The following is a 27,155-nucleotide window of genomic DNA, read 5'->3' on the forward strand; positions in this document are numbered from 1 at the left end:
CGCCTCCAGTTGCACCTGCCTGCCTGCACCTGCACCTGCACCTGCACCTGCTCCTGCTCCTGCTCCTGCTCCTGCTCCTGCTCCTGCTCCTGCACCCGCGCTGCACCAACGCCCGGTGCGCCTGCCGCGGGCATCCAAACCGTCAATCAGATATTGTACCAGTGGACCTCTCAGACCACACCCCTCATTCTCTACACACACCTCCCGCTTCTTCTCTCCACTGGTCATTTCCAGTCCTTGCCATTCCCCCTGTTCGACAACCGCCTCTCCTCTTCATCCCACCTCAGAAGCTGGTCAACCTGGGCAGCTTCGCCCTCTTTCTGGGAGAACCCGCGGTTTGCAGAAAACGATCTTCTGGAGAAAAAAAGGAAAAGAGACGGAGGAGAAAAGAAAGGATAATCTGCAAAGAAGCGAATCGTGAACCGGAAGATACAGCAGCCATGCCTCAAGTCAGACCAAAGATGCTTGTAACGCCCAGGTCCAACAGTCCATCGTCCCTTTGTTCGTCTTGGAGCTTCTCGCTCTAACCCCCACGGCATCCACGGGCATCATCAGGCTGGGGCCCAGAGGATTCACACCCACACTTTGGGAAAACTCCCCAGCTCTTCTCCCCAGCTCCCCTCTCCTCCTCTTCTGGTGGCAATGATGGATGGCCAGTCACTGTTTGCAACTGCAGTCCAGAACTTATTACCTACTGCAAGTGGCCAATTCGCCGGCTTGAACATGTCTCAGCTCGCACTGAAGCGACAGACTATTGCGTCCGAGCAGCTGCCGTCTTCTTCAGACATACATGCAACTATCGCTTTATCCGAGGCCTAATGCGTGCCGAAAATCTACTGCTGCGCGTGTGGGAGCCGCAGTGCTCATACGGGCCCAACTAAGGGACCGTGGCAAGGGCCCGAGCCTTACTGCTGGGCAGCTTAAGCGACGGTGGATATGCTCATATGAAGCGCTTCGTACGCAGGTCACGTTGCTGCGAAAAAAAAAGTCCATCTACCTGTTTTTGGTCCGATGTGAGGAGCCCGCCGGCGATGCCACTATCCCGGTTGGCAAGGAGGCAACAAGTCCTGTAAGGATGAACCAACACCCTAGTATTCAACATAGCCTCTTTACTCTCTCTTCCCTTTACGAGGCCCCTTGTTCGGCTGCTCTCTGGTATCTCTTCCAGTTCTCTGTTACTTGCTTCAAGTTGGCAGCATCATGGCCTGCCTTGGTTAGTTCTCAAAAGGCTCGGTTTTGGACCCCCATTTCAACCCTGTCGTATCTTGTCACACCCCCTCTCCCATCCCCTCCAGCTTTCACATCTCAATCACTCAGCTAAGACGGGGGGGGATCCTCTTTAGCCTCTATTTTAGAAGGGGGCGTGTGAACAACGTCCGCCAGCCTGGGTACTACCTACTTGGCTTACTCTTACCGTCCTCCCGGAGCAAAGGCCTCATGTCTGCGCTCTATCGGTACTTGAGATTTCATCACTTGTCAATTATTGTCCTTGAATCGCCTCTGCCTTTCCGCTCCCCCTTGTACTCATGCTGTGTGCCTGGCTTCTTGCCCCATCCCAGAGGCTGGGCCCCAGTCACATCTTGGATATGGCTACTCACCAGCCCAAGATCTCCGGCTCACAGTACCAGGCGATTGGGCTTCCACACAACCACCCCAGTCGCCCACAAACCTGGTAGATTGCTCCTCATGCCAATTACCTATATATCATATCGCTCTCCCAAGATCTCCCCAGCCCAGGTCCCCAGTATATAACCCTCTCCACCACCACCTTCCAGAAGGTCCTCCTCTTCCCCTATCTGTTTGACAGAGGCCCTCATTTTTTATCTTGATCCATGAATTGGCTACAATAACCCTTTGAAAAGCAGAGTCTCTTCCATACTCGTCATCATCCCTCCAACTACCTGACCCCTTCCTAGACACTTGTATTCTTGGTCACGCCCAACTTGCTCGATTTGATCAGACTAGATCAGATTTGTGGCCGCGGAACGGAATACTGGCTGGCAAACATGGCCCTCGCAAATCAACAGCAGACTCAGGCCAACTGGAGCCGTTGGACTCAGCAGATCCCACAAACCTTCCCCATGATGAGCTCTTCTGAATTCATGCCGTTTGATCCCAGAGTCCAAGCTGGCAGCCAGATGCAACGCCAGATATCCACCCAGTACCTGATGGACTCCAACTATAATCAGCCCCCCATGTCGACAGTCTCGTCTCCTCAGTACCAACATCCGGGCACATTTTCCTACATGGCATATCAGAGTCCGCCGCCATCAACCCCGCTTGGTTCTCCGTTCAAGACTGAATTTGCCGAACACTCTCATGCGCGTATGGCCAACTCTATGGTCGATCGACGCCATTCCCAGCCCATGAGAGGTTACCAACCCTATTCTCCTATCTCAAGGAGAGGGTCGATTTCTTCTGTTGCTACCAAATCCTCCGCCGGCCCTAGCACTCCCGGCTCTGTCGCTTCGAGTCTCGTCTCTCTGGGCCCCGTTACTCCAACCCCTTTGGTTGCGAGTCAGGTCACCAACTCCAAGACTCTTATTTATAACGAGACACTTCATCCGGGCGACAGCATCAACTTCAAAACTGACGTCGACGAGCTCATGAAAGCCATTCAGAAGACACATACGACCGAAGAGCATCAACAAGCCCCCACGCCTGTGCAGACACCGAGAGCTTGTGTATCAGATGCACCCGTACTTCTCACCCAAAATGGAAAGCCTAGAAAGCAGTGGGTGTGCGATGGCCCCAACTGTGGCAAATCCTTTGTTCAGAAAACCCACCGGGATATTCATATACGCACCCACACAGGCCAAAGACCATATGTATGTGTCCAGTCTCCTCTCCATTGCAACGTCACTAATGGTGGATAGGTCTGTGACAAGGAAAACTGCGGCCTTACGTTTTCGCAGCGCGGGAATCTCAAGGTAGATCCTATCGAATTTCTTCATAGCTGCATTCACATTGACTGATTCGGTCGTCTACAGACTCATATCCGCCGCCATACGGGCGAAAAGCCGTTCTCTTGCAGTGTATGCGGCAAGACCTTTGCTCAGCGAGGAAATCTTCGCTCTCACGAAGAGACTCATAAAGGTCTCAAGCCGTTTGTCTGCCGGCTTGACGATTGTAACAAATCATTTTCCCAGCTGGGCAACATGAAGGTGAGTAATCCATGATCAAGTACAAACAAGCAGCCCAGCCTGACATATGGGATTTGTAGACACACCAGAACAATTTTCACAAGCCGACGCTACAAAAGCTCACCCAGATGTTTGTGCAATTCTCCGAGCATGGCGAAGTGCCTGAAAACTACCACGACCTTTTCGAATATTTCCAGAAACACTACAAGAACAGCAACAAGGGGATCAAAGGCCGAGGCAAGACTCGTGCTGTGGCAGCTCGCGGGCGTCAAGATGCTGCCTCTCGAAATGCCAAGTCTACTGTAACTGCCCAACTCAAGGCTCCTGCCACCACCCAGCTGCCTCAGATGGCTATGCCAGCCCAAAGCCAAGAAATCTCTCAAGGCAGACCTCCACCATACGCCACACCTCAGGTGCCCGCCAATAGCTTGAGCAACGTGTTGCGTAACCCCAATCCTTCTTTTGGTCACTATGGACCACCGTCGCCTCCGACTATGTATGAGATGGGTCTCTCCAAATGGGGATCCCAACACGGCTATTCTAAGAATCATTAAAAACGCGGCATTCCGTTTTATGATGATTTTACGAAGCGGCCAAGATACAGCTATTAGCAAAGACAAGGTTACGATTGCAATGATCGGTGCTCACATGGTACAAACAAGGGATGCAACATTATTATAGCTACCTATCCTCGACCGGAAAGAAAGACAAAAGGTTAAAAGAAAAGACGAAGGGAAAAATCAACACCCAAATTTTGTATTGGGTATATGAGTGTGGAATAGAGCGACGACAAAATCGACACAGTGATTGGCGACAAAGCATAAAGCATTCGGGATGTTGTGCGACATAGCCAGCAGCTATTGGGATTTGGGTTATATGGATATGGTTGAGCTTTAAGCCGGCTCGACGTGTTTCACTATAAGGAATTGGGAGAGGCATTTTGAAATTTTTGGTCACACAGATACCCTTGCATGTATCACGATACATTGCTACTGTTGGAGGGACTTCTGCTTTTTCTTCTTCTTTGTTTTCGCTTCAAGGAGGTGTTGTGGCATGTTGTGTGTTTTAATACATCTACAAAACTTATTGGTGAGGGTTTTTGTTTGTCGTTAGTTTGTACTCGGATTTGGTATTGGTATTGGATGTTTCATGGGCGGCTGTATAATCTGGTATGATATGGAAGGTATTGGGCATGCTTCTTCACACGAAGAGGGCAATCATAGAAGCAAATCACGGTGGATCTTTGGTGGCATTCTAGGCTTTGGTCGTTTTGCTCTTTGCTATTTTATGTTGATTTGTTATTTTCCTATAAATATCGTCCTGGGAACACTCTAGCTTCAAACATCACAACATAGTTTGGCATTTTCTGCACAGTTTTGGCACCCCTTGGACGTGATTATGATGCTTCATTACGACAAGGAAGAAAGTAACAAAGTACCTACAGGGATGATGTCGTCGAGCGAATAGTGTCGCCGCGCTTGTATCGTCAGGCTGGGGATTGCATGTCACGGGGTTTCATTCCGGCGTTCCTAGTTCCAACCGAAGGCAATGAGACGACACGCCCGCGTACTGTACGAGTACGCAAATCTGGGGGGCGTGTTGGGGGGGGGGAGAGGATATCACATCGGTATAGCACCCACGCACCTAGCATCACCTCGTTTTTTTTTTCAGCCACGCAGAGTGATCTGTAACAATCGTGGGAACTGCTGGAGAAATCCGGCTTACGCCCCTTGCATTCAACGCGGCGATTTGGGTGTGCCGTAATGAGGCCACGAAGCTGTAAAACACGGGGGGGGCAATGTGTGCTTTGGGGCTTTGGGTGGGTAGATCTTGCTGTAAGGGAGAGCTTAGATGCTCTCGACTTGAGGAACTTTGTCCACTGGCATGATGGGCTTCCTTGCGTCTGTTATCTCATGTTACCTACCTCTTTGGAAAAAGACTTCCCTAGTCATGGCGTAATCGTCATGGTGATTGCAAATCTGCGTCGTTTCTCGTTATTGCCGAAGTGATGTGGAATACTGAACGAAGCGTGCCCGCGCGTCTGATCCAGAGCACAACCCGCACGAGTCCCAGCAACCCGGATCCCAACTCCCCCCGGTCAGATTCTTAAAAGCGGCCCTCATCTCAGCCGCAGAGGCTAAGCAAATAGATTATTGCGAGACGGCAAAGAAAACAGAAATATGAGAAAAAACGCAGCTAAAAAAAAAACTGTTGCGCACCAAGAGGGAAAATGGTACGAGTACACACTCTGTAAACCCCCCCTGCTGCTTGCGGGCGCACGGGGGATTTTTCCTGCTGAAGAGCCCCCGAGCGGCTGAACCTGAGAGAAATGGAAAACACCGCCAGAGATGTTCTCATTCGCTGCATCTGGCTGGGGAGGGGGTAGGGATTGGAAACTTGGGACGAAAGGATTCGGATGCATGTACGAGTACCTGGTGGGTTGTATTGGGATGTGATAGATTGGGTGTAAAAGTGACACGAGCAAGAGCAGAGATGAGGGGGCGTTGGTTAATAAATCGGATCGTTCTTCATTGTTCTGAATAATAAATGTCATCAAACCCCTGGAGATGGTCACGCCCAGCCAAAAAGGCTCTCAAGGCTCGGCATCACCCCATTATTAGAGAGTGAGGTGAGAGGGGAAAAAACTGAGGCGGAGGAAATGGTGGGGGGTCGGCGCAGAAGCGCTGCCGAGGGTCCAATGCGAAAACATTGAACTGACGGATACCATTTGTGTGCACGTGTGAGGAAGGACAGGGAACATGGCTGTAAAAGTGAACCACACCAAGTTGCGTATGCTGGCTGCTGGATGGACGATTTCCTTTCGGACTGCGCATGCTAGTTACGGCCCCCAACTATCCGCGAGCTTCCATGGGTATATACGCTGACCGGCCCAACAACGTCGAGGCCGAAACGGAAATGGAGCCGGATTGAAGCGTAAAGGGCGCGGGGAGCCGTGGGCTCGTATACAGACAAGACAGAGATGATACGGAGAAATGGAGGTGGCGTCCATAGATGCAGCTCTGCTTGCTGCACGCATTCGACACATTGCCGAAGATGAACGCCCATGAGGAATATTACACGTCGAAAACTTGGTGCAGGCATCGTTGCAGCCGAGTATCAGCTAGTGCCTTGATGCATGAGTTCTTTGGCTCGCGCCATCCTGCCCTTCGTTTTCACCGCTCAATGCTGAATCGTTGTTGAACCTGGTAGAGCTGCATCTGCATCGAGTGTGATGTGGTCAAGGCCGTGATTTGCTCGCATTGTCCAGCATCAGCACGAAGGAGTTGTCGATGACGACGGTATGCATTGCATGGCTCACCGCCATGACAATATCAAGAACACATGCTGCGAGATGAGAGACGAGGGATCCTAGGACTCAACACTGGGTCACGATGATTGGAGAGAACGAAGCAAGTGAGACGGCGGGCGTGTATACTCGTACGAGCGCGCACAACTTTGCTGAAGCGAGAACATGCGCTCGGTTATGAATTTGGACAGCTTCGCGAGAGCGCAGCGAGATAACAACGCTAGTATCATGGTTTGAATAGAGTGCTCCGTATAAAACGTAGCTTTGGGTATCGAGGGGGGTCCGTCAACCGAAAGACCGGTTCTTTCAACTTCCCATGGAACATCTTCTTGATCTGCACCCCCCGCGTTTGTATAGGTGGCGCACGAAGCTGGGGCAGCAGAACAGAAAGCTTCGGATCTCGACAAAGATTCATGTGAGTCTTGGCAGTGAGGCATGAATCTTGTTGGCCGGTACAGTGTATAGCGAGCTGAACCGTCCCAGCTGAGCCACCCATCGTCACGACGTGGAATCGACCACCAGGCGCCGCATAATTCCTTCATGCAGGGAGTACGGGGTGGTACTCGTACGCTGCTGCTTTGGGAGGAGGCAATGCTCTAACAATAGAAAATGGACACACGCATCTAGCACGGACGAGTCAAAGCCCGTGTTGAAGCTTTAGCCGCCATGCAGGGTCGATACAAAGAGGATATTGTCGCCGCTCTTCAGCTCATATTCTTCTTCTCCCTCCAGCTCCCAGTCCGCATCATTGATGAGTACCAGGATACCTGGTCGTCTGTTGAGATTAGCATCAGTTTGCCACTAGGTGCAATAAAATGAAGTGCTATTGTTGGTCCTTTCGCCGTGAGGGCTCTATGATAGGCTAGGGTTGATACAGGAGGCAACTCATCACAAACACTGCCGAGCCATGGTCTTGATACTGTGTTGGCCGTGTAGCTGAAGGGGCAAGGGGACCAGGGGAGGTACTCGTAGAGATCCAAAGAAGACCGTCTATCGATTCAAACACAGAGGCGCGTGGGGGAGGGTGATGAGACATACAGATGCTCCTGCAGGACGAAAAGCTCCTTGCGAGTATCCTTCATGACACTCTCGCAAAGATGATGTATCAAATACGCAATGTTGGAAGGGTTGCCATCCTTGTCCTTGGCAGGCAGAGTGAGGGAGTGGCGGCGTTGGTCCGAGAAGAGCATCTCGAGGCCTCCTCTGTACACCACAGTTAGCCTACCCTTGACATGTATGAGAGCCCAGACGAGGAAATGAAAGGAGGAGGAGATGCGACGAGGCTGGCCACAGTATCACCATTATGGCGTCTCGAGAATGGTCCGGCTGTAGGGAGGGAGAGGATATGTGACGAGAGTGCTTTAGGCGCATGAGAAGGGGGATGCTTACGAAAACTCCACGTCGAGGGAGAGATGGGCAGTGGTATCGTCGGGGGTGGAAGCCATTGCGATGAGGCTCGATCCAGCGGGCTGTGACTGTTCACGGAGATCGAGTTGTTGGTTGCGATGGCATCTGGCAGACAGACTCGGATCTGATAACGGCGGCAGAAGTGACACAGGCGCGGCGTATCATTAGCCCTTGTTCCGGCCTAGCCCGTCCGCACCAGCCCTAAATTGCAGCGACTAATAAGCGCTGTTCCAAGTGCTCTTAGAAGGATTGATGCTTCTAGCACTCCGTATACATGTCCACTACCCCAGGTCTCAAACCAGAAATTTCATGTCATAATACCCGGATGTCTGAATATATTCAGATTAATGCAACTTGTACAGTTTACAGCGTATTCAACTACCTAGAAGTAAAATATATATCATCATCTCCAAACTTAAAATAACTGAATAGCAATAGGTACTATAGCTCTGTAACATTCCATAGTCTTTGCTCTGTCTTAGTTGCCCCGTACCGTGCAAGCGCCAAAAACCACCTAGAAAAAAAAAGTTCTTGTCACACACAACCTTGTCACGTGGATCCCTCTTCCCGCCGATGAATCTGAGTCTCAGTCAAGTCCACACATAAACGGGCAGAAATATACTGGTGATATGAGCTCGAAAGGCTTGACGGTAGAGCATCTCGCTGCCGGTGCGAATAGACAGACTGCGGTTGCAGACTGGAGTCGGACGGGGCTGCTGGCTTATGGAGCCGATTGCAATATCGCTCTATGGCGCCCAGCTGTGAGTTTGATCATTTGAAGTTTGCCATGATATCATGCTTCCACATGCAATGTGTTCCTCTCTCTCTAGAAGCATGTCTCTGATTTGGATATTTTATTCTAGGCCAACCCTCATAGAGGTGTATTTAGACTCTTGAACGGGCACAAGGAAACTGTCAAGGCTATATCGTTTCTACCAGAGCTGGACAATGACCTCTCGACGTATTTCATCAGCGGCTCAGATGACAAGACCATAGCTGTCTGGAAGTCTACCGATGATAGACAAGACTTCAGGCTGCTTCAGACGGCAACTGAACACACTGGGCCTGTAAACTGCGTTGCCGCCCTGCGAGTTGCTGCCGACCAGCCGAAATGGATTGTCGCAACAGGAGCAGCAGATGCCACCATCAGGATATGGAGTTTTGAGCATGACCGACTGCAACTAGTCCAGACCATCAACACCGCGCCAAAATACTTCCCTCTCTCACTCTCGCTCAGCACTCTCGGCGCCGATAACGACGCTTATATCCTCGCCTCAGCAGGCACAAGGGATGTCATCCAGATCCTCACAGCCGAGACAAAGGCAGACAACGTCCAGTTCCAGCTTCAGGCAACACTCAGCGGCCATGAGGGTTGGTTGAGATCCCTAAGCTTTTCAAGAGAAACAGACAGCCCAGACAGCGATTTGCTTCTTGCGTCAGCCAGCCAGGACAAGTACATCAGAATCTGGAGGGTTCACCAGGGCAAAGAGCTCCCCGCCCTGGCTGCCGAAGGCTCAGACCCATCAAGCGGCGCCTTCATGCCTGGAAAATCCCCATCAAACAAAGCACACTGGCTCAAGGTTTCCGGCAAAGACTTTTCCGTGACATTTGAAGCCTTGCTGCTGGGCCACGAGGACTGGATCTATAGCGCAAAGTGGCATTCTCAGGCCGATGGCAAGCTGCAACTCTTGTCTGCTTCTGCGGACAACTCCTTGGCTATCTGGGAGGCCGATCCCAGCTCCGGTATCTGGGTCAGCATGGTCAGACTTGGAGAGATTAGTAGAGAAAAGGGCGCTACAACGGCAACAGGCAGCACTGGTGGTTTCTGGACCGGTCTCTGGTCTCCTGATGGAAGGTCAGTGGCTTGCCTAGGTAGAACAGGCAGTTGGAGAAGATGGGAGTATGACGTCTCGGAAGATATCTGGCGGCCTTGCGTAGCCATCTCTGGTCACACAAAAGCCGTCACCGGCATCTCGTGGTCCAAAGACGGCGGCTTCCTCCTCTCTACAAGCTCGGATCAGACAACTCGCCTCCACATGAAGTGGAAGAGCTCTGGCACCTGGCACGAAATGTCCCGTCCCCAGATCCACGGCTACGACCTCAACTGCATCGACTCACTAGGCTCCTCCCAGTTTGTGTCCGGCGCCGACGAGAAGCTCATGAGAGTCTTCAGCGAGCCCAAGGCGGTGGCCACCATGCTCAGTCGTCTAGGGGGCGTCGAAGGAGCAAACATTGCAGACATGCCCGACGCCGCCAACATGCCCGTGCTGGGCCTCTCGAACAAGGCCATCGACGCCCTGGACGACGACCAAGAGATTCAACCCATAGACGACCGCGACCGAGACGCCGTCGACCCGGCCTCCATCGTCAAGAAGTCCTATCTAGACATTGACCACCCGCCCTTTGAAGAAACCCTCTCCCGACACACCCTCTGGCCCGAGACGGAGAAGCTCTACGGCCACGGCTACGAAATCTCGTGCCTTGCCGCCAGCCACGACGGCAAGCTCATCGCCAGCGCCTGCAAGGCCAGCTCCGTCAACCACGCCGTCATCCGCATCTTCGAGACGGACAAGTGGACCGAGCTCAGACCCCCGCTGGCAGCCCACTCCTTGACAGCCACTCGGCTGCGCTTCTCCTCCGACGACAAGTATCTGCTGAGTGTCGGCCGTGACCGCCAGTGGGCTGTCTTTGAGCGAGGCGTCGGAGAAGACGGCGCTGTCCAGTATCAGCTACTGCAGGCCAACGCAAAGGGCCACTCGAGAATGATCCTCGATGCCGCATGGGCTCCCTCTGCGGCACCTCTGTTCGCCACGGCCGGTCGTGACAAGCAAGTCAGAATATGGTCTCTATCAAAGCCAGGCGCCGAGGACGCCAAAGCCCAGTTCATCCAAGTATCTGCTTTGGCTTCCGACGGTCCTGTCACATCAGTCGACTTCCTGGCACAGCTGGCTGGTGATAAATACATCCTCGCAGTCGGCACCGAGAGTGGGCGGGTTAGCCTGTGCATGGTAGCCCAAGATGGCTCCTCTGTCTCAGAGTTGCCGACGTCTTCTGAGTAAGTTTGTTTCCTGTTTCTCTTCTTTGAAGCTGAAACGCTCAAGATTCTCGCTTTTCTTCTCTCCTCGGAATTTAACTGACAGTCATGGATAGGTTAACTCTTCCCAAGACCGTGCTTCAACTGGCATGGCGGCCGGTAAGCAAGGATGAAGAGGAAAGCAAGTATGAACTCGCCGTTGCAGGAGAGGATAGTTCATTGAGGCTATACAGCTTTGGGGAGGAATACTTTAAGGAGCAGAAACAGTCATAGGCACCTAAAATCCACTTGGATAGAATACCATGCATTCACGATTTGGCCAAACACGAATAAACAGGACATTCCATCGCCGTGCAAATTTTTGTATTGTTCTCAATTAATTCGTAGTACTTCTAGGGGCGTATTATTATTAACCTGAATGTACCATCATTAAACCGTAAAAGGCTGGTCATTCTATTAGGCTTCCTCGGAAATCGACCCAACGCCAGATTTTAAAATAACAAGTCGAACCAGACTGCGTCAACTAGAGCCTCTCGCTAAGCTCTCCATATTACGTCGAAATGGCCCAATTCGCCAGGTAGCAGCTCATCGGTTCACTCTTCCCAGTCCCAGTTTTCGTATCCATAAACTTCATAAGAGCCTCATCCCATCAATCCCACCTCACAGCTCCCTGACAACCGCCGCAGCGTCCTTACCAGTCCCCAGCGCGCTGCCAAAGACGTCCCGCGCGAACGCCGCAATGTCAATAGTCTCGCCGTTGATGTAGTACCACGCGCGACCGGTCAGAATGGAAATGTGATGCGGGAGGTATAGGATGACGGCGATGGAGAGCAGGCTAAAGAGCAAGAAGACAATCGAATCTAGACAGTTGAAAAAAAAAAGTTCTCGTTAGCAGCAATTCTTTAATAATTCTGGGGATGCTGTGTCGTGAGCGGGATTGCCGGAATCAATCATCATCCCACCCAAAAGGGGGTCACGAGAGCAATAGATGAATCGTCGGCAGAAGAGAAATGAAGAAAGAGGGAGACGGCAATAGGCAAGAGAAAAGAAACATACAATAGGCAAACTTCTCTATTGGCGAAAACAGATAAGTCCCAAACGTCACATCAATCTGGAGCATCTTCCGCTGCAACATGCTCTTGATGCCTTTTGACGCCATGTTGAATTGAATTGACGAGATGCTTTCCACCCAACAGACGGTCCGGTGTTCTTCTCCGAGAGCCTTTATCTTCTCACAATGCGCAAGCTGCTTCGTAGGTTTTGCCGCTTGACGGTGTTGTTCTCGAATCGCGAGGTGTTGCTCGTGGAGAGGCCAATGTGTCGTTTCGGGTCAGAAGGATGATGGAGGAAAGGAAGAAAAAGGCAAAAGTCCAAAATTACACGTTCCGGCCCGGTTGATGTCGCTGCATGTGCTTTCCGTGCTAACTTTCCAGCGCCGTTATAGCACGGTGCACGCCACAAGCCACGCCTAAGCCCGCCTAGCCAAGGCTAGTTGCTCGTTTTAGCGGCTCAACCTCCGCCATCTTTGACTCTATGGTCAATCTAGAGCATCATCGTGGGCAACATCAAATCACCGTACAAGAAACACGCCTTTGCTCCAACCATGTCTCGCTTCACCCGTTCACTCCTCACAGCCTTCATATTCCCAATCGTCTTCACAGCTAGAATCATACCAAAGCCTCCCTTCTTCAGCACCCTTGGCGCCCTCTCAAAGAACCTCCCACCCCGTCCAAAACCCCCACCAGACTCCGAAATCGAAGAGTCCTACCTCAAAGGCAGCGGCCCCGGCGGCCAAAAGATCGTGCGTACCCTTTCTTCAGCACACACACAATCCCCTCTTCTCTTCATTGTCCTTAGAAGCAACAGCACCTAAGAAAATCGTTACGGTTGCTTTCTCTAGAACAAAACGAATTCGGCCGTCCAACTAAAGCACATCCCCACCGGCATCGTCGTCAAATCCCAAGCCACTCGATCCCGCAGTCAAAACCGCAAGCTAGCCCGGGAAATTTTAGCACAGCGGGTTGACGAATTCACCAATGGTGACCAGAGCCGCTCAGCGGTGGTCGGGGCGATAAAGAAGAAAAAGTCCGACAGCGCGGCCAAAAAGAGTCGACGAAAATATCGGCTGCTGGATGAGGAGAAGGAGGGTGCCGAAGAAGCTACCAACATTGAGAACAATCCGATAGAGATTCTCGAGCTGAGTGACGACACAAGACAAGATGCAAGCAATCACGGCAGTAGTCCGACCACTGGTAGCAGTCCCCAATCTGGGCATGAGTCTCAAGGTGGAAGGTCATAGCATCAATTGCACAAACATGATGCGCTACACGAAGACGAATATAACTACGAGGTCCGTGTGTGTAGTATGGGTGAAGTTGAGACGCCAAGTCCATCATTGTCACAATGTTCCATTCAACATGTCTAAGACCGGAAAGCGAATAAATATTTGTATCAACCTAAGCTTCTAGCCCCTAGACCCGCGTTGCGCATCCAGCCCAGCTGCCATACACGAGCCGTTGTATCCCCATCGGAGAAAAGCCAACGCCCACCCCCTTGACCCTGTCAAAAACTTTTCGTAAATATGAGACTCGATCGCAATACGTGCGAAGCCATGGAAGCACTGCATGATTCGCCGCCTCCATGAGCTTGGCACCAGTGATTGGCGAAGGATGTGAGGTATTGTCTTTGACCTCGCGTAGCTTCTAAAACGGGTTGCTGTTAGCTTCTTGTCTTCCGAGATCATGTGACGGCGGCCATCTGCGCCTTTCTAAAAATAAGCTTACCTTAGAAGCACTTGCGGTGGACGATGGAGGGACCGCTCTCGTCGTACTCCTGCTTGGAGATCCACATCTGCTGGAAGGTGGACAGGGAAGCCAGAATGGAACCTCCGATCCAGACAGAGTACTTTCGCTCGGGAGGGGCAATGATCTTGACCTTCATGGTAGAAGGAGCAAGAGCAGTAATCTCCTTCTGCATACGGTCGGAGAGACCGGGGTACATGGTGGTACCACCAGACTAGAGTAGAGGATGCAATTAGCGCCACCATACATGAATTGAAGCTGTGCGAATCAATTAAAAACATACCATGACAATGTTGCCGTAGAGGTCCTTTCGGACATCGACATCGCACTTCATGATGGAGTTGAAGGTGGTAACGTGGATACCGCCGCTCTCAAGACCAAGGACAGAAGGCTGGAACAGAGCCTCAGGAGCACGGAATCGCTCGTTGCCGATGGTGATGACCTGACCGTCGGGAAGCTCGTAGGACTTCTCCAAGCTGGAGCTCTGGGCAGCAGTCTGGATCTCCTGCTCGAAATCGAGGGCAACGTAGCAGAGCTTCTCCTTGATGTCACGAACGATTTCTCGCTCGGCGGTGGTGGAGAAGGTGTAACCACGCTCAGCAAGAATCTTCATCAGGTAGTCGGTAAGATCACGACCAGCCATGTCAACACGAGCAATGGCGTGGGGAAGAGCGAAACCCTCGTAGATGGGGACAACGTGGGTAACACCGTCACCGGAGTCGAGCACGATACCGGTGGTACGACCGGAAGCGTACAGGGACAGAACGGCCTGGATGGAGACATAGAAGGCGGGGGCGTTGAAGGTCTCGAAGACGATCTGGGTCATCTTCTCACGGTTGGACTTGGGGTTGATGGGGGCCTCGGTGAGCAGGACGGGGTGCTCCTCGGGGGCAACACGCAGCTCATTGTAGAAGGTGTGGTGCCAGATCTTCTCCATGTCGTCCCAGTTGGTGACAACACCGTGCTCGATGGGGTATCTCAGTGTCAAGATACCACGCTTGGACTGAGCCTCATCACCGACGTAGGAGTCCTTCTGGCCCATACCGATCATGATACTGAGCAAGATTCGGTCAGATGCTGTGTTCTTCCAAAAAAAAATGACGAACCGAAAATGGAACAGCCGACAAGCGAGCTCGGATTCAAACAACTTACCCATGGTGACGGGGTCTTCCGACAATGGAGGCTGTTTGGCGCTGTTAGCAAAACTGTCATTGTGAAGCAAAACGTGCGGTGGCGCGCGCGCACGCCCAATCACCCCAAAGCGTATAGCTATGGTGGGCAGTTGGTAAGGGGAGCAGAAGTGGGGTACTCACGGAAAACAGCTCGGGGAGCGTCATCACCGGCGAAACCGGCCTTGCACATACCGGAACTGCAGAGGTGTCAGCTATTGAGGTTCAGGAAGGGCAAAAGGAGGGCGGCGTGATGGAGTTGGAGATGCAATTTGTCCTTGTCCCAGCGCGGCGTGGCTGGCAGCAGCGACGCCTCACGGTCCGCAGACAAGATTGCCAGACAGGAGGTTGTGAGGTCGGTGAGACAATGGCGGGGGAGGGAACCTTACCCATTGTCGATGACGAGGGCAGCAACTTCTTCTGTAGAGCAGCAAAAGCAAACGTTAGCCAAAGTCGTGTCAAGCGTCAAACGCATCCTCGCGATGCCTCATCCATTGGCCTCGGCACCAGGTGGCCGGACGCGATGCTTGGTGGCAGGTGCACGTACCCTCCATTGTGACTGATTAATGTATGAAGCTGATGGAAAAGTTGGGTAGAGACAAAAGAAGAAGCTCGCGCGATCCCAGGATCTCGAGGGTTAGCTTGAAGGGGGAAGAAAGAGGTCGAAAGTGAGGAAATATTAAGGTGACACGCAGTCGAAAGCTGGCGATTGGGGGGTGGGTGCTGTTGAAGAAGTAGAAAGAGTGGAGGGGGAGGAAAGGAGGGAAGTAAGTATCTCCGCTACCACGATGGGCACCAGAGTTGTGGGCGGGACAATTGCGTGGTGGAGCAAGCCTTTGTGTGGGAGGCGGCGAACCAGGGCGAGACCGCCTTAGCTCAAAGTACTGGATGCCCGGGTCTAGGTACCGGCTGGCGCTTCGTTCTCTGTGCGAGGAACCTTGCCCAGGCCACGGAGTACCGCCGCGGCCGCCCAACAGGGGGATGGCAGCGCTGCCTGCCGCTTTAAGCGATTGGCTCATGGCGGTGGCTGTGGCTGGGGCCCTACAAAGGACGAGTACGAGTACATGGACGCATTATGCATCAGCGACGGTGCCACTAACACGCTTCTCCATCGACCTCCTTTAGGTCTCCTTTAGGTCTCCTTAGGTCTCCTTAGGCGCTACAGTAAGGTATCTACCAGTGGGGAGGGGGAGGGGCTTGCACCGCCAGATCAACGCCATCGTCACCTTTTGCCCCCAGCTGCTGTCGAGCTGCAACTTACTCCATTGCCTGTAAGCACATCCACCGCCAGTTACTTTTGGTGCTAGTACTCATACTGTAGCTGGAGGATAAAGACCGCCTGATCGCTCACTGTGCCACGGTCATGATGGATGATGGATTTGGTGCCGGGTCGAGCTAGTCGAGGCAACAAAGATTGGATGCCAACTGCTGAGCACAAAGCAAACGCATGTACGCGGCCCAATACGCAATCCACCAAGGCTGAGGATCCCAGAAGCAACATTCGCCGCCTTGCCTTGTTTCATACCGCCAGGCTCCGAGATACTACTACTACATACTGGCACACACAAACCGGGAATGAGATGAGATTGATGCTCCGGGAGGGGCACTTTTGCGAGGCTCTCGCAAAGTGACGGCCCCCCTTCCGTGGTTGATGACAGCCGATAAGGGGGGTCCTATGTGTGGCTGGTTCTCCCAGGCACTCCAGACTTTGGCTGCTGGTTGACATCATGAAAGCTCTCTGTTGGTAGCATGCCGAAGGGGCCCTTTCTTTGATGCTCTTTCGGGGGGCCTTCAATCTCTCGTGTACCCCGTGCTCTGGCCCTTTGTGCAGGGTCTCAAGATGAGACATCGGCTTGATTCCTTTCACGTTAGGCAGAGAGATTATCACACTCTTTGTCCACGGCTTTGAGGCAGCAGCATTTCCAGCGTTTGCTTTAGGCATCTTGCATTCCAAATCCCCAGATTTATCCGCCTATCGAATGCGTAATCCGGCCTCGCACCCAGAAGACGCCGAGCTGGTGCCAGTAAGCAGAAGCACACCAAAGAGCTGGTGACGGCTTTTAGCCCCCCTTTTCGCTATCAATTTCCCCAGCCAAGCTCATTTGGCCACGCCAACACGTCGCTGTGCAGGAAGCGGAGGAGGGGGACACGACAACCTCAGGCCGGGCCCAAAGTGGCTAGTGGCTTTGCCGCCTTAAGCTCACCAGGCTGCTCGTGTCTACTCCGTTTGTATCACGTGAGGGCATGTGGATAAGTCATCTTGAGTGGGATTTGGACTGTGTAGGGTATCAGACAAGCGCAGCGACGCCGTTAGTTTCATGGAGCTGGAGCACTGGATCAAGATCTTTCGGGAGATCTAGAGCTGCATGGCGCGGAATGCTGCAGATGGGCTGGTCCAGAGGGGAACAGGAAATAGGCGAGGCAAGGCTGCGGTAACTCTAAGACTGTCTCAACTCAGCAACGCGTGGTTGCTATTTACAGCTGATACGTGGGCAGAGCAAAGAAGCAGACGGATACATGGGCTCAGCCTCTCCCATTCCGAGGTCGAATGTTTCCAAATCTCACAGGCACTGATTTGTATTCATCTATCTGCCTACCACCTATACCCAGTACCCTGCGTGACGGAGCAATACTTGCAATTGTTTCATAAAGTTACGGAGTACATGGGTAAATCATGCCAGTACCTACCTGTACCTATTCCCTTTGAAATCAGTTGAAGGATGGTCTTGCTGCTACGTCACCTGTCAGATCTCGGAATCTCGGGGGCCAGCTAGGCATCTCTTTTTCTTCACTCGGTGACACAAGAAAGCTGGGTACCGCTCCTGCGACTCCGTTCGTACTCCTTGGGAGATTTAGTGTTGAAGACGGCCCATGACGTTGCTCATACTAGGTTGCGGTTATAGAATCCAACGCCGGCCGAGTTCTAATGATAGTATCAGCTTCCCATCTGAGTCAGGCATCGCATGTGTGATTTTGCGTGATGGACAGTACGGAGTGCGGAATACTCGTACAAGCCACCATCTGGGCTGAGATGAACAAGTGGGGTAACGTTTCGTTCAATCAGCCTCTTGAGATTAAGCTGTTTTACGGTTAATTCTCCGACTCAAACACAAGGCTGCCGATTCTGTGATCAACCGAGCCCGAGAATACAATTTCCAGTCATTAATCCTCGGAGATTTGGCTCACCTCGAGTTTAATTACCTATAGAGTGAAGCTGATGATCAACTTCTCGGTTTGACCGGGATAGAACTCCAAGTAAGGCTAAGGCTGGACTTTTAGGAGTGGCCTTACCAGCATCCTGCGCCCTAGTCCACATCTGGCCTAGAGTCTAGAGTCTTCTTGAAAGTTCCAGAAACTACATTACCACAAGCGAAAATCTGAGGAACTTGGAACAATTTCAGCATCAAAAGCAGCAAGAGAGCGCTCCATATCTCTTTATCCTCTTCATTACACAGTTACCCACACGTACTCTCGCTAAAGCCAAACAACACGCTACCATGGGTGACAAGCGGCTCAACGACCTCCTGCGATGGAGCATCGAAAACACTGAGAGCACCGAGTTCCCCAATGGCCCCTCCACTGGAGCTGAAGCCCAGGCACCACCTCCGACAAACCTCACCCCGGAGCTGATGGCCGCTCTCATGGGCGGCCCCTCCGATGCCGACCTGATGAAGGGCTCTATTGAGATCATCAACGATCCCGAAGTCACCTTGGAAAACAAACTCATCGCCTTTGACAACTTCGAGCAACTCATTGAGAACCTCGACAACGCCAACAACATCGCCAACCTTGATCTGTGGACCCCGTTGCTCGAGCACCTGCACAACAAGGAGCGCGAGCTGCGCAAGATGGCGGCGTGGTGCGTCGGCACGGCGGTCCAGAACAACGAGCGCACACAGGAGCGTCTGCTGGCCATGGGTGGGCTGACGCCTCTGGTCGAGATGGCGCTGAAGGAGGACGAGGCCGAGGATGTTCGGCGCAAGGCAATCTATGCGCTGAGCTCCGCCGTCAGGAATTACCAGCCTTCGATGGATCTCTGCACGGAAGAGCTGAACAAGCGAGGATTTACTGCGGCCAAGGTTGACGCTGCGGATATGGATGCCGTTGATGTTGTCATTCACGGTCTCAGGGAAAAGGTCAAGGCTGCCGCTGCTGCGGCTTCTGCCTAAAGTGTGGCTTTCTAAAGCAAATCCAATAAAAGGGAACATTGGGCGGAGTTGGGGCGTTTCAAAAGGTCTTGGATGAATCAACCGATAGGGACTTGCATGTAGAGGTATCCTACAATATTCATACATTGTATCTCATGGTTATATATTTAACGATACATGTGTTGTACAATTTTTTTCTCTTACATCTCCCACATCTCTTCTAAAATTCGTCAAATGATGTCGTCGACGTGATGTTCCATCAATGTGTAATCTTTCCAAAGAAAGGGAATCCCAATGCTTCCATGAGCAGCCTGCCCTGTCTATCCGAGGTCGCAGAGGTGTGAATAAAGATATGGCAACCAGGCATCAGCTTAGGAGGATACATCTATCGCCAAAAATGTCAGCATTCGGGGTTCGCAACCGGGCCATTCTGTCCGGACAATACTCACATCGTAGTTGAACTCAATCTCTGGGAAATAAGCCATCCAGGCCGGCTTCATACCAAATGCAATATTGCCCGCGCTGTCACCACTGGTGGCCTTGATACCCGGCCAGTCCTTGATCTTGGGCAAAACCAGCGTCACCAGCTTGTCGACAAAGTCGTAGGCTGCGGCACCGCGCAGGGTAGTCTTGGCACCAGCTTTTGATCCCTTTCGGACACCCCAGTGGATGACATTGTGCTTCACAGTCGTCACCTCGGGGAACTGGCCGCTGATGGCTTGGACAACGGCGCGGGCCACATGAAGGTACTCCTTGTTGTCGGCAGCCAGAGGAGCATATGAGTTAATGGTGACAGCCTCGATCTCGGGAATGTTGTGCCAGGCGACATCCCGCTCTAATATTCCGAGCCTCGATGAGCCTCCACCTCTTGGCCCTCTGCTGGGTCGGTTCTTGTGATATGGTGAAGATCCGTCCCACTGGCGCAGCACTCCCTTGTTCGATTCGACTGGCGTAGTCCCGGGTGGGATGTGGTTATATGTGAGCGTCATTAGGTCTGGCGCAATGGTGCTATCGTACGTGTGCTTCAGGCGAGGGAAGCTGAAAGGTCCAGGAACAAAATCGCGAGCCGTGGGATCGGATGAAGGCGGCGCTTGGACTGGGTGCAGAGGACCTCGATTGTATTTGGGAGGATGGTACTGGTATCTGATGTTCGTATTAGCGTGGCTTCGTCCACATGAGCATGCGAGGGCAGCACGCACCGGTTACCTGGGAGCCGTCTCCCCGTCCGATTTTGGCTTTGTGACTCCTCAAAAGCTTTAATGGTGTCCTTGTCCGGCTGCGGCGCCGAAAACGACGATGCCGATTCAATATCGGCGATGCCAGCAGCCTTCACACTGGCATTGTGTGCCACTCTAGTAGAGGCAAATCCTCTGGCGCATAGCGGAACAGAGTAGTTGGTTGGCAGCTTTTGCCTTAAGGCTCTCGCCAGGCGAGCGCCCTCTCGAGAAACCGCCATTGTCGCCTGAGCAAAAGACACGATGCTTCGTCCGAGGTGTCTTTCTCTACAGCCCACCACGATCTCGAGACAATTGGGAATTTTCCAATTGCTAGCTGAAGCACTAGCCACAGGCTAGTCCCGCCAGGGTTTGCGCCACACCATGGCCGGGCGGGAGTGAGCTGTGGCCGTGCACCGTCTGCTCAGCGTCAGCTCAAGGATCTCGGCGCCGGTAGAGTAAGATCTCGTCAAAGTCAGTTGAAGCTAGTCAATATAGATGGTTATGAAGCTATCGTTTGATCTTCAAGGAAGATTAGATAGATAGTGAAATGATATCTTTCGATGATCAAGGCATTGAACTAATACTCGGCTCAAAAACTGCCCTGTAATTTAGCATCAAATGTGTAAGTCACCACAAAAGAGGTGCCCTATTAGTCTCTCGACTCTACGAATTTGGTATTTCGTATCATAGTATGGAATCAGTACACCATAGTCGATTTTAGCCGTAGATAGTGGGTAAGATTACACAACAAGATGTTACACCATAATACGTCTGTCGTGCTATTGACCCTCTGGTTCGCCCGTCTTCGGTAGTCCCTTGAGACTACCTAGTAGCCTCTACTAAGCCGCCTGACTTGGGGAGCACCTTGTATTCCTTCTGCTGATTCGATGCGTTCAGTCACGCCATGAGGGTTGAAAGCCGCTGACATTTCAGCGTCCTATAGCATCCGATGTATCTGCTCAGCACCAGCAGGCAAAGGACGATCATTCATACAAATCCTTGGCATTCGGCTTTCGCACAGATACTTTTCTTCTTCCAGCGCGACCCCTTGGGGCAAGGCGATGCCGGATGATTAGGGCTGAGAGAGATCAACAGTGGTGACGGTATTTACTTCTGTAGGGAGGCATTCGCTTGGAGTCTTCATCCTGGCCGAATCTCCTGCTTACAGGTAGGTTAGTACTGGGTATGTCTTCTTTTAGGCGATTTTCCACCTCAGTCAAGACGTAGAACTTCAAACAGCTCAGAGGCATAAAAAAAGATCAAATGGTTGAGGAAGCATCGGCCACTCCAGAGCTGAGGTTCGTCCTAAAACTTGGAATGGCTAGTGCCTGATTTACTAGCCTACACCCAACACTCATATGTCGATGGGGAGATGGAAGGTTTTTGGATAGGCTCGTGACGGAAGTAAATATAGCACATGAGCCCTGACAAGCTTACAAGTAGGTTAGTTGACCGAATCTTCCAAAAGATCGCCCTAACTGTTAGTAAAAGACCCCTCCTGTGATCCCCTTCGCGCGCAATGATGTCTAGTCCCGCCTCTTCCGCCCACGACTCAGAGAAGCCTCGATACTTTGGCAGGCAGGTAACATGACCGTGATGTGGGGAAGAACGAGCTGCTTAGAAGCGCGCAGACGTGCGTAGACTCCATGGTGGCCGAATATCGTCTGCCTTGAGTGCTGTTGGCAGAATTACGTAGGCATTCGTACGCAGGCCACGAGGCCGCTGAAATAGTCAGTTTGGCGAGGCACGAGAACGCAGGGATGGCAAAGGGCCGCCTTAGCACCGCGCAGATGCTCCGTCGTTCAGCTTCAGGTCGATCAAGGCAGCCGAATTTGCGGATCTGGCGGCCCTGGGGCGAAGCCCGATGCCCTTTTGCCTGTGCTGTGCATGTTGATTCACAAGGCGCAGATGATTGGCGCCAAGCCGTGACAAGGTCAATTGCGGATCCTGCTGCAGCAGCCCGCGAAGAGACGTGGAATTTCCATGGATGGGTGCAGCGCATGTACGAAGCAGCAAATTAGACTGCATGGGCAGAGTCTGCAGGTGGCAGCGATCTATAAATCTCTCAATGCCACCATGAGGCTTCGATGGGCTGTCGTGCAGTATCGCGCCGCGCTATAGCGTCCCTCAGGGCCCTCCAGCCCACTATCAGCCCCTGGAAGACCGGGCCCACCTCCCCGCCACTGTAACATCAGCCAACACGACCCACTAACTTTAGCACTCACCTTTGCTGCCGACCGGACCTTATTTGAAGCTGCGCCTGGAACCAACCGCTCGAGTACATTTGATGGAGTTGTTGCGCAACTCAACAGCCGTCATCTCTCCTCCTTCACCTGTACTGCCCCGGAAAGTTCTGTTTCGACAAGCCTCTGAACTTTAGACTGCAGCTGTTGCTCCTCACCCACGTCTGTGGCGCAGCGTTTCCCCTCGAGCTAGACTGTCCGACACGAAGCCTCACCTGGTTGCCATAACCTCGCATCGCGGCCGACGAAGACGAGTGGCCGTCAGGCTGAAACAAGAATAAAAAAAAAAGACTCCTATTGACAAGAAGCCATCGTCGCAATCCGTCCAGCCCCCCGCCAGCGCCAGCGCCAGCGCCTCGCCGAGACTTGTCTCGCCCTATAATGGGGGCGCACCGAACGCCTCACCTCTCGCCGGTCGTCGCGAGAGCTTGATTTCCACTTGCTCTACGTTTTCCCTCGTCATCGGGCGTTGGCCGTCATTCTTGAACAATGAAGGAATTCCCTAGAAAGTTTCTCAGCCTGCGGGATAAGAGCGGCGAGCACCATCGTAGCAAGTCGGCTCCTCCTGCGAACAAGGTAAATCACGTTCCACCAGTCACCAGCCAACCTCCTCATTCAACATGGGAATGTCATGGCGGAAGCCTTTGAATCATTCATCATACGTCGCTCTTGGTTCGGCAATGTTAAACATCACTGGCAGGCCCATCCCCTCTCTGCAGAAGCGTTTCGTTCCATATTCAAGCCCGACCATGCGAAACAAACCCACCAAAATGAGGTGGACGCTGCGAGAGAGGTCGCCAAGGTGTGTTGCGCTGTCTTCTTTGCCATGTCTACGAGCGAACCTCTTCATCTCGATCCAGACAAACATTGACACTTGGTAGGTTGAGGATATCCTGCACCGTTTGGATCAATTACACATTATGAACATCACCGAGGAGCATGTCCGAGACATCTTGGGGACCAAATTCGTTGGTGGAGACCTGGAACGCGCCGTCCAATTCATCGACATTGAGCAAAAGTCGTCTTCTGGGATTATAATGCCCTACGACCCAAGTGTTCAGATGGTTGGTGCCGAGAACCGCAGCGCCGTTACCTGTTATATAGACTCCCTTCTCTTCGCCATGTTCTCCAAGTTGGACGCCTTTGAGTGCATGCTCAAAACCGATTTCCCAGAGGATGACCCCAGGCACAGACTCGTCGTACTTTTGCGCATATGGGTCAACATGTTACGGACGGGCAAGCTGATTCGCACAGACTTGGTGAGGAGCGACAAACTTCAATCTGGGGAGTATGCAATTTACTAACATGTCTAGACGAAACTAATACAAGATTCCATGGCCGAATGTGGTTGGCCTGAAGCTCGCCTTTTAGAACAGCAGGATACTTCCGAAGCGTTTGCATTTTTCACAGAAAAGCTAGAACTGCCACTCCTTTCACTACAGGTTGATTTATTTCACCAAGGCAAATTCGACAAGGATGACCACAAGATCGTCTATGAGAGATTATTGAATTTAGCAGTGCCATCAGATTCCGATGGTAACGGCATTAAGCTAGAAGATTGCTTAGAAGAGTATTTCAACACCCAAGTCGACGTCCTTAGAGACAGCGAGGAGGCAAAGAAGTTGTCGATTGCGGAGGACGGCACTCTAAACTCGCCTTCTCAGCTATTGATTCCCAACCAAATCCAGCTGATTAGGGATGGAGAAAGCACTGTGGCACCTGCGGCCGTGACATTATCCCCAGTCGAGATGTCGCCTTCGAAACCACTGCCAGATATTCCTCTTGAAGCGAACAAGCAGGAGAAAGTTAAAGAAGAAAAACCAGAAGAAGGGGCTAAGGAGATAATAGCCGATGAGAAGGCTGACGAGAAAAAGGTTGAAGAGAAGAATGTTGACGAGGAAAAGGGAGAGGACAAATTTGAAGAGAAGAAGGTTGACAAGGAAAAGAGAGAGGACAAGGTTGAAGAGAAGACGGATGGAGCGGAAGCTTCGTCGTCGGAGCAGGTCAATGGAACGAGCCAGAACAGCACTCTCGGCGATGCATCACAATCGACTGCTGCGGGTGATTCAGCGGGGGCATCTTCTTCTCGGATGACGATCCGGCATAGGTCAACCAGTGTCATTCAACGGATAATGCTTGATGACCGAGGCCGCCCATCCAGTTCCGAGAACATACGCAAGAGGCTGAGTTTGAAAGGGTCTACCGTCATCAAGGCCGTCACCATACCTGCATGGCAATTCTTCCGCCTAATTCGTATGTACAATCTCTACTATTATTTCCTATCTTACTAACATCCCACGCAGCCTGGCACGCAGTTAACAGCACCGAGCCTCGAAACAATGTCGAAGTAGCAATGAATCTTGATCAGCGCCCAGTAGTAGGCATTTGCTTGAAACGATATGCCATGACCGAGACTGGCCTACCTAAGCGCCACAATACTTACATCGACATCCCCGAGAGCATGAGACTTCCTCACTTTATGCTCGCCGATGGCCCACATATAGAAGAGGAGACTAATGGGTTAGCGACAGAGTATAAGCTTGTCCTGCAATCCATTGTCTGCCACAGAGGCGATTCTTTGCAAAGCGGTCACTACATTTCGTTTGCCAGGGTCGCCCCGAAGCTTCTAACGGATAACAGGAGGCATGATTTCGATCCACCTCCAGACTACGAAGAAGCACAGTGGGTGAGGTTTGACGACCTAGACATCGGCAGAAGGGTCACGTTTGTCGACGACATCAAAGAATCTCTAAAGGTCGAGATGCCGTACCTGCTTTTCTATCAGATTGTACCCATGGTCGACGCACCTTGTCCAACGGAAAGCACAGAGGGCAGGCCGCCGTCTTATGACGAGTCAAAGAATAGTCTTGAGATACTGCGTTCCACAACTAGCGATGAAACACCTTCCAGTTCGACTCAGGGACTGGTAACGCATCACGAACATCAAGCATCGGTCTCCACCCAAGCCCTGGTAGCGCACCCACCCCATGAGCAGCAAGCCTCGGCTTCCACTCAAGCATTGGTATCGCACCACGAGCACAAAGCCTCAGCTTCTACTCAAGCATTGGCAACCCACCATGAACATCAAGCTTCGGCTTCGACTGGTCGTCTGGGTCAAAGCAAAACACCCAGCATCAGGTTATCCGCAGAAGTTGAGCGCCCATCTCGCAAGTGGCTGGAAGGCATTAGCATGAACTTTGGTGGCTCATACGTGGAGTCGGTCATCTCCCGTCGCCAGAGCGTGGCCCTTACCGATTCTGCTGTTCACACACCATCCATAACTCCGGATGCTGGGTCGCCCGCCATGGCACCGGTTGACGAATCAACGGCTTCAAGGTTATCGCGTGCCGCATCGCGCTTCAACTTGGGCAAACAGAGCCGCCCTGCCAGCCAATCGGGCGAGGGCCGCATCAGTCTCAACCTGAGCCGCTTTGGCGGTTTGATCAAGACGAGCAAAGAGCCGCTGCCGGAACCACCAGTACTGAATATTTCGACTGCGAACTCAACAGGACAGCCTAGTCCCCAGCCTGGGTCGCCCACATCACTCGAAAAGCAGCTGCACCACCCCGCCACTGAGAAACACGACAAGCCTGAAAAGGTAGAAAAGGTTGAGAAGCAAAAACACAAGAGAAAGAAGTCCAAGGAAAAGAATGAAAAACAGAAGACAGGGGATCAGCCAGAGCGGGAGTGCATAGTGATGTGATGTACCCTCGGGGTTTAGATGCATGTATTGTTCACAATGAGGCATAACAACAGCGTTATAGGTTCGGAGCATAGAGCAGGACGACGTGCACTTTTTTCTTTGGCTTGGATACATTATATTTTTTTTCTTTCGAAGTCCGTTATGGTCATTGCGCTTCGGTCGAAGAATCATGACGTTTACGTTACTTTGGCATACATGTGACGAGGATATGTATGGTGGACAATCCTCAAGGGGAGGTGGAAACCAAAAAAAGAGAAAATCAAACAAGGCAACTTTATATACAGAGATACCATGGCGTTGGTGGATGGGAAGTTTGTTGTTTGTTGTTTTGGCAGACAAATAAGGTAGTGATTCAAGGGAATTGGTTACAATCAGTCTTTTCACCTTTATACATGAGCTCTCTCTATGCTCCCATTCCGCGGTATCTTCGTCAATGCATTACATTCAAGCTCGTCATTTCCTCTATCTCTCTTGTACATTTCAGCATGAAAAGCAAAGCAACTTAAGAAGACTGGGCCTTTTGACCAAATATGCCATACTAACTCCAGCCCTCCCCTTTCCCCCCCTCCGTTTTGTTTTTTTGGTTTCCCTACAACGTAGCCATTCCATCCCATACAAAGGTAATTGACGACATCCCAAAATGCTTTCAACATGCCGCCCATTTTTCACCCTAGCCCAATACAAGAATGCACCGGCCTTGGAAAAAAAAAGTTAATATACACGGGGGGGCAATATGCAAAGAAATGCCATGTTAGCTGAGATTGATGCATTTTTTTGAGGCATAGCGCCCCCCTCAGAAAAGACTTGAGAGAGCCATCGTCATGAATCACATTAACTCCCTCCTCCTCCTATCCTCTTCCCTCATTCCTCGCTCCCTCTCCTCGTGTGCGTTTCCTCCCCATTGTGGAAGCCATGGCCTAACCCTACCATGAGAAAGGGCTTCGTAGAGTCTATCGAAAAGGGAGGAGTTTTTCTTTTTTTGG

At 51.9% G+C, this 27,155-nt stretch overlaps 9 protein-coding genes across 9 annotated transcripts; 5 read left to right on the forward strand and 4 right to left on the reverse strand.

The window, feature by feature from the left end:
• Window positions 1–2,006: 2,006 nt before the first annotated feature.
• Triagg1_9410 (transcriptional regulator family: C2H2 zinc finger) lies at window positions 2,007–3,697 on the forward strand (the record flags this gene model as incomplete). Its single annotated transcript, XM_062904365.1, has 4 exons — window positions 2,007–2,828; window positions 2,877–2,930; window positions 2,991–3,164; window positions 3,224–3,697. 4 exons carry the CDS (start codon window positions 2,007–2,009, stop codon window positions 3,695–3,697), a joined length of 1,524 nt encoding a protein of 507 aa, XP_062751571.1.
• A 3,410-nt stretch (window positions 3,698–7,107) lies between these two features.
• Window positions 7,108–7,895, reverse strand: Triagg1_9411 (uncharacterized protein; the record flags this gene model as incomplete). Its single annotated transcript, XM_062904366.1, has 3 exons — window positions 7,108–7,225; window positions 7,489–7,653; window positions 7,840–7,895. The coding sequence occupies 3 exons, from the start codon at window positions 7,893–7,895 to the stop codon at window positions 7,108–7,110; spliced, it is 339 nt and encodes a 112-aa protein (XP_062751572.1).
• Window positions 7,896–8,486: 591 nt separating this feature from the next.
• Triagg1_9412 (uncharacterized protein) lies at window positions 8,487–11,164 on the forward strand (the record flags this gene model as incomplete). Its single annotated transcript, XM_062904367.1, has 3 exons — window positions 8,487–8,618; window positions 8,721–10,912; window positions 11,008–11,164. The coding sequence occupies 3 exons, from the start codon at window positions 8,487–8,489 to the stop codon at window positions 11,162–11,164; spliced, it is 2,481 nt and encodes an 826-aa protein (XP_062751573.1).
• Window positions 11,165–11,551: 387 nt separating this feature from the next.
• On the reverse strand, window positions 11,552–12,050 carry Triagg1_9413 (uncharacterized protein; the record flags this gene model as incomplete). The annotated part of the gene is made up of 2 exons (XM_062904368.1): window positions 11,552–11,751; window positions 11,948–12,050. 2 exons carry the CDS (start codon window positions 12,048–12,050, stop codon window positions 11,552–11,554), a joined length of 303 nt encoding a protein of 100 aa, XP_062751574.1.
• A 444-nt stretch (window positions 12,051–12,494) lies between these two features.
• Window positions 12,495–13,190, forward strand: Triagg1_9414 (uncharacterized protein; the record flags this gene model as incomplete). The annotated part of the gene is made up of 2 exons (XM_062904369.1): window positions 12,495–12,692; window positions 12,792–13,190. The coding sequence occupies 2 exons, from the start codon at window positions 12,495–12,497 to the stop codon at window positions 13,188–13,190; spliced, it is 597 nt and encodes a 198-aa protein (XP_062751575.1).
• A 485-nt stretch (window positions 13,191–13,675) lies between these two features.
• Window positions 13,676–15,415, reverse strand: Triagg1_9415 (uncharacterized protein; the record flags this gene model as incomplete). The annotated part of the gene is made up of 6 exons (XM_062904370.1): window positions 13,676–13,906; window positions 13,976–14,747; window positions 14,799–14,961; window positions 15,006–15,061; window positions 15,251–15,281; window positions 15,409–15,415. The coding sequence occupies 6 exons, from the start codon at window positions 15,413–15,415 to the stop codon at window positions 13,676–13,678; spliced, it is 1,260 nt and encodes a 419-aa protein (XP_062751576.1).
• Window positions 15,416–18,358: 2,943 nt separating this feature from the next.
• Window positions 18,359–19,030, forward strand: Triagg1_9416 (uncharacterized protein; the record flags this gene model as incomplete). The annotated part of the gene is made up of 1 exon (XM_062904371.1): window positions 18,359–19,030. The coding sequence occupies one exon, from the start codon at window positions 18,359–18,361 to the stop codon at window positions 19,028–19,030; it is 672 nt and encodes a 223-aa protein (XP_062751577.1).
• A 238-nt stretch (window positions 19,031–19,268) lies between these two features.
• On the reverse strand, window positions 19,269–20,465 carry Triagg1_9417 (uncharacterized protein; the record flags this gene model as incomplete). The annotated part of the gene is made up of 3 exons (XM_062904373.1): window positions 19,269–19,394; window positions 19,459–20,152; window positions 20,209–20,465. The coding sequence occupies 3 exons, from the start codon at window positions 20,463–20,465 to the stop codon at window positions 19,269–19,271; spliced, it is 1,077 nt and encodes a 358-aa protein (XP_062751578.1).
• A 2,493-nt stretch (window positions 20,466–22,958) lies between these two features.
• Triagg1_9418 (uncharacterized protein) lies at window positions 22,959–26,172 on the forward strand (the record flags this gene model as incomplete). Its single annotated transcript, XM_062904374.1, has 5 exons — window positions 22,959–23,045; window positions 23,170–23,271; window positions 23,351–23,728; window positions 23,783–24,722; window positions 24,773–26,172. 5 exons carry the CDS (start codon window positions 22,959–22,961, stop codon window positions 26,170–26,172), a joined length of 2,907 nt encoding a protein of 968 aa, XP_062751579.1.
• Between the last annotated feature and the right edge of the window lie 983 nt (window positions 26,173–27,155).

Source organism: Trichoderma aggressivum (assembly GCF_033847375.1).
Source record: "Trichoderma aggressivum f. europaeum strain CBS 100526 chromosome Unknown scaffold_053, whole genome shotgun sequence".
NCBI lineage: Eukaryota > Fungi > Ascomycota > Sordariomycetes > Hypocreales > Hypocreaceae > Trichoderma > Trichoderma aggressivum.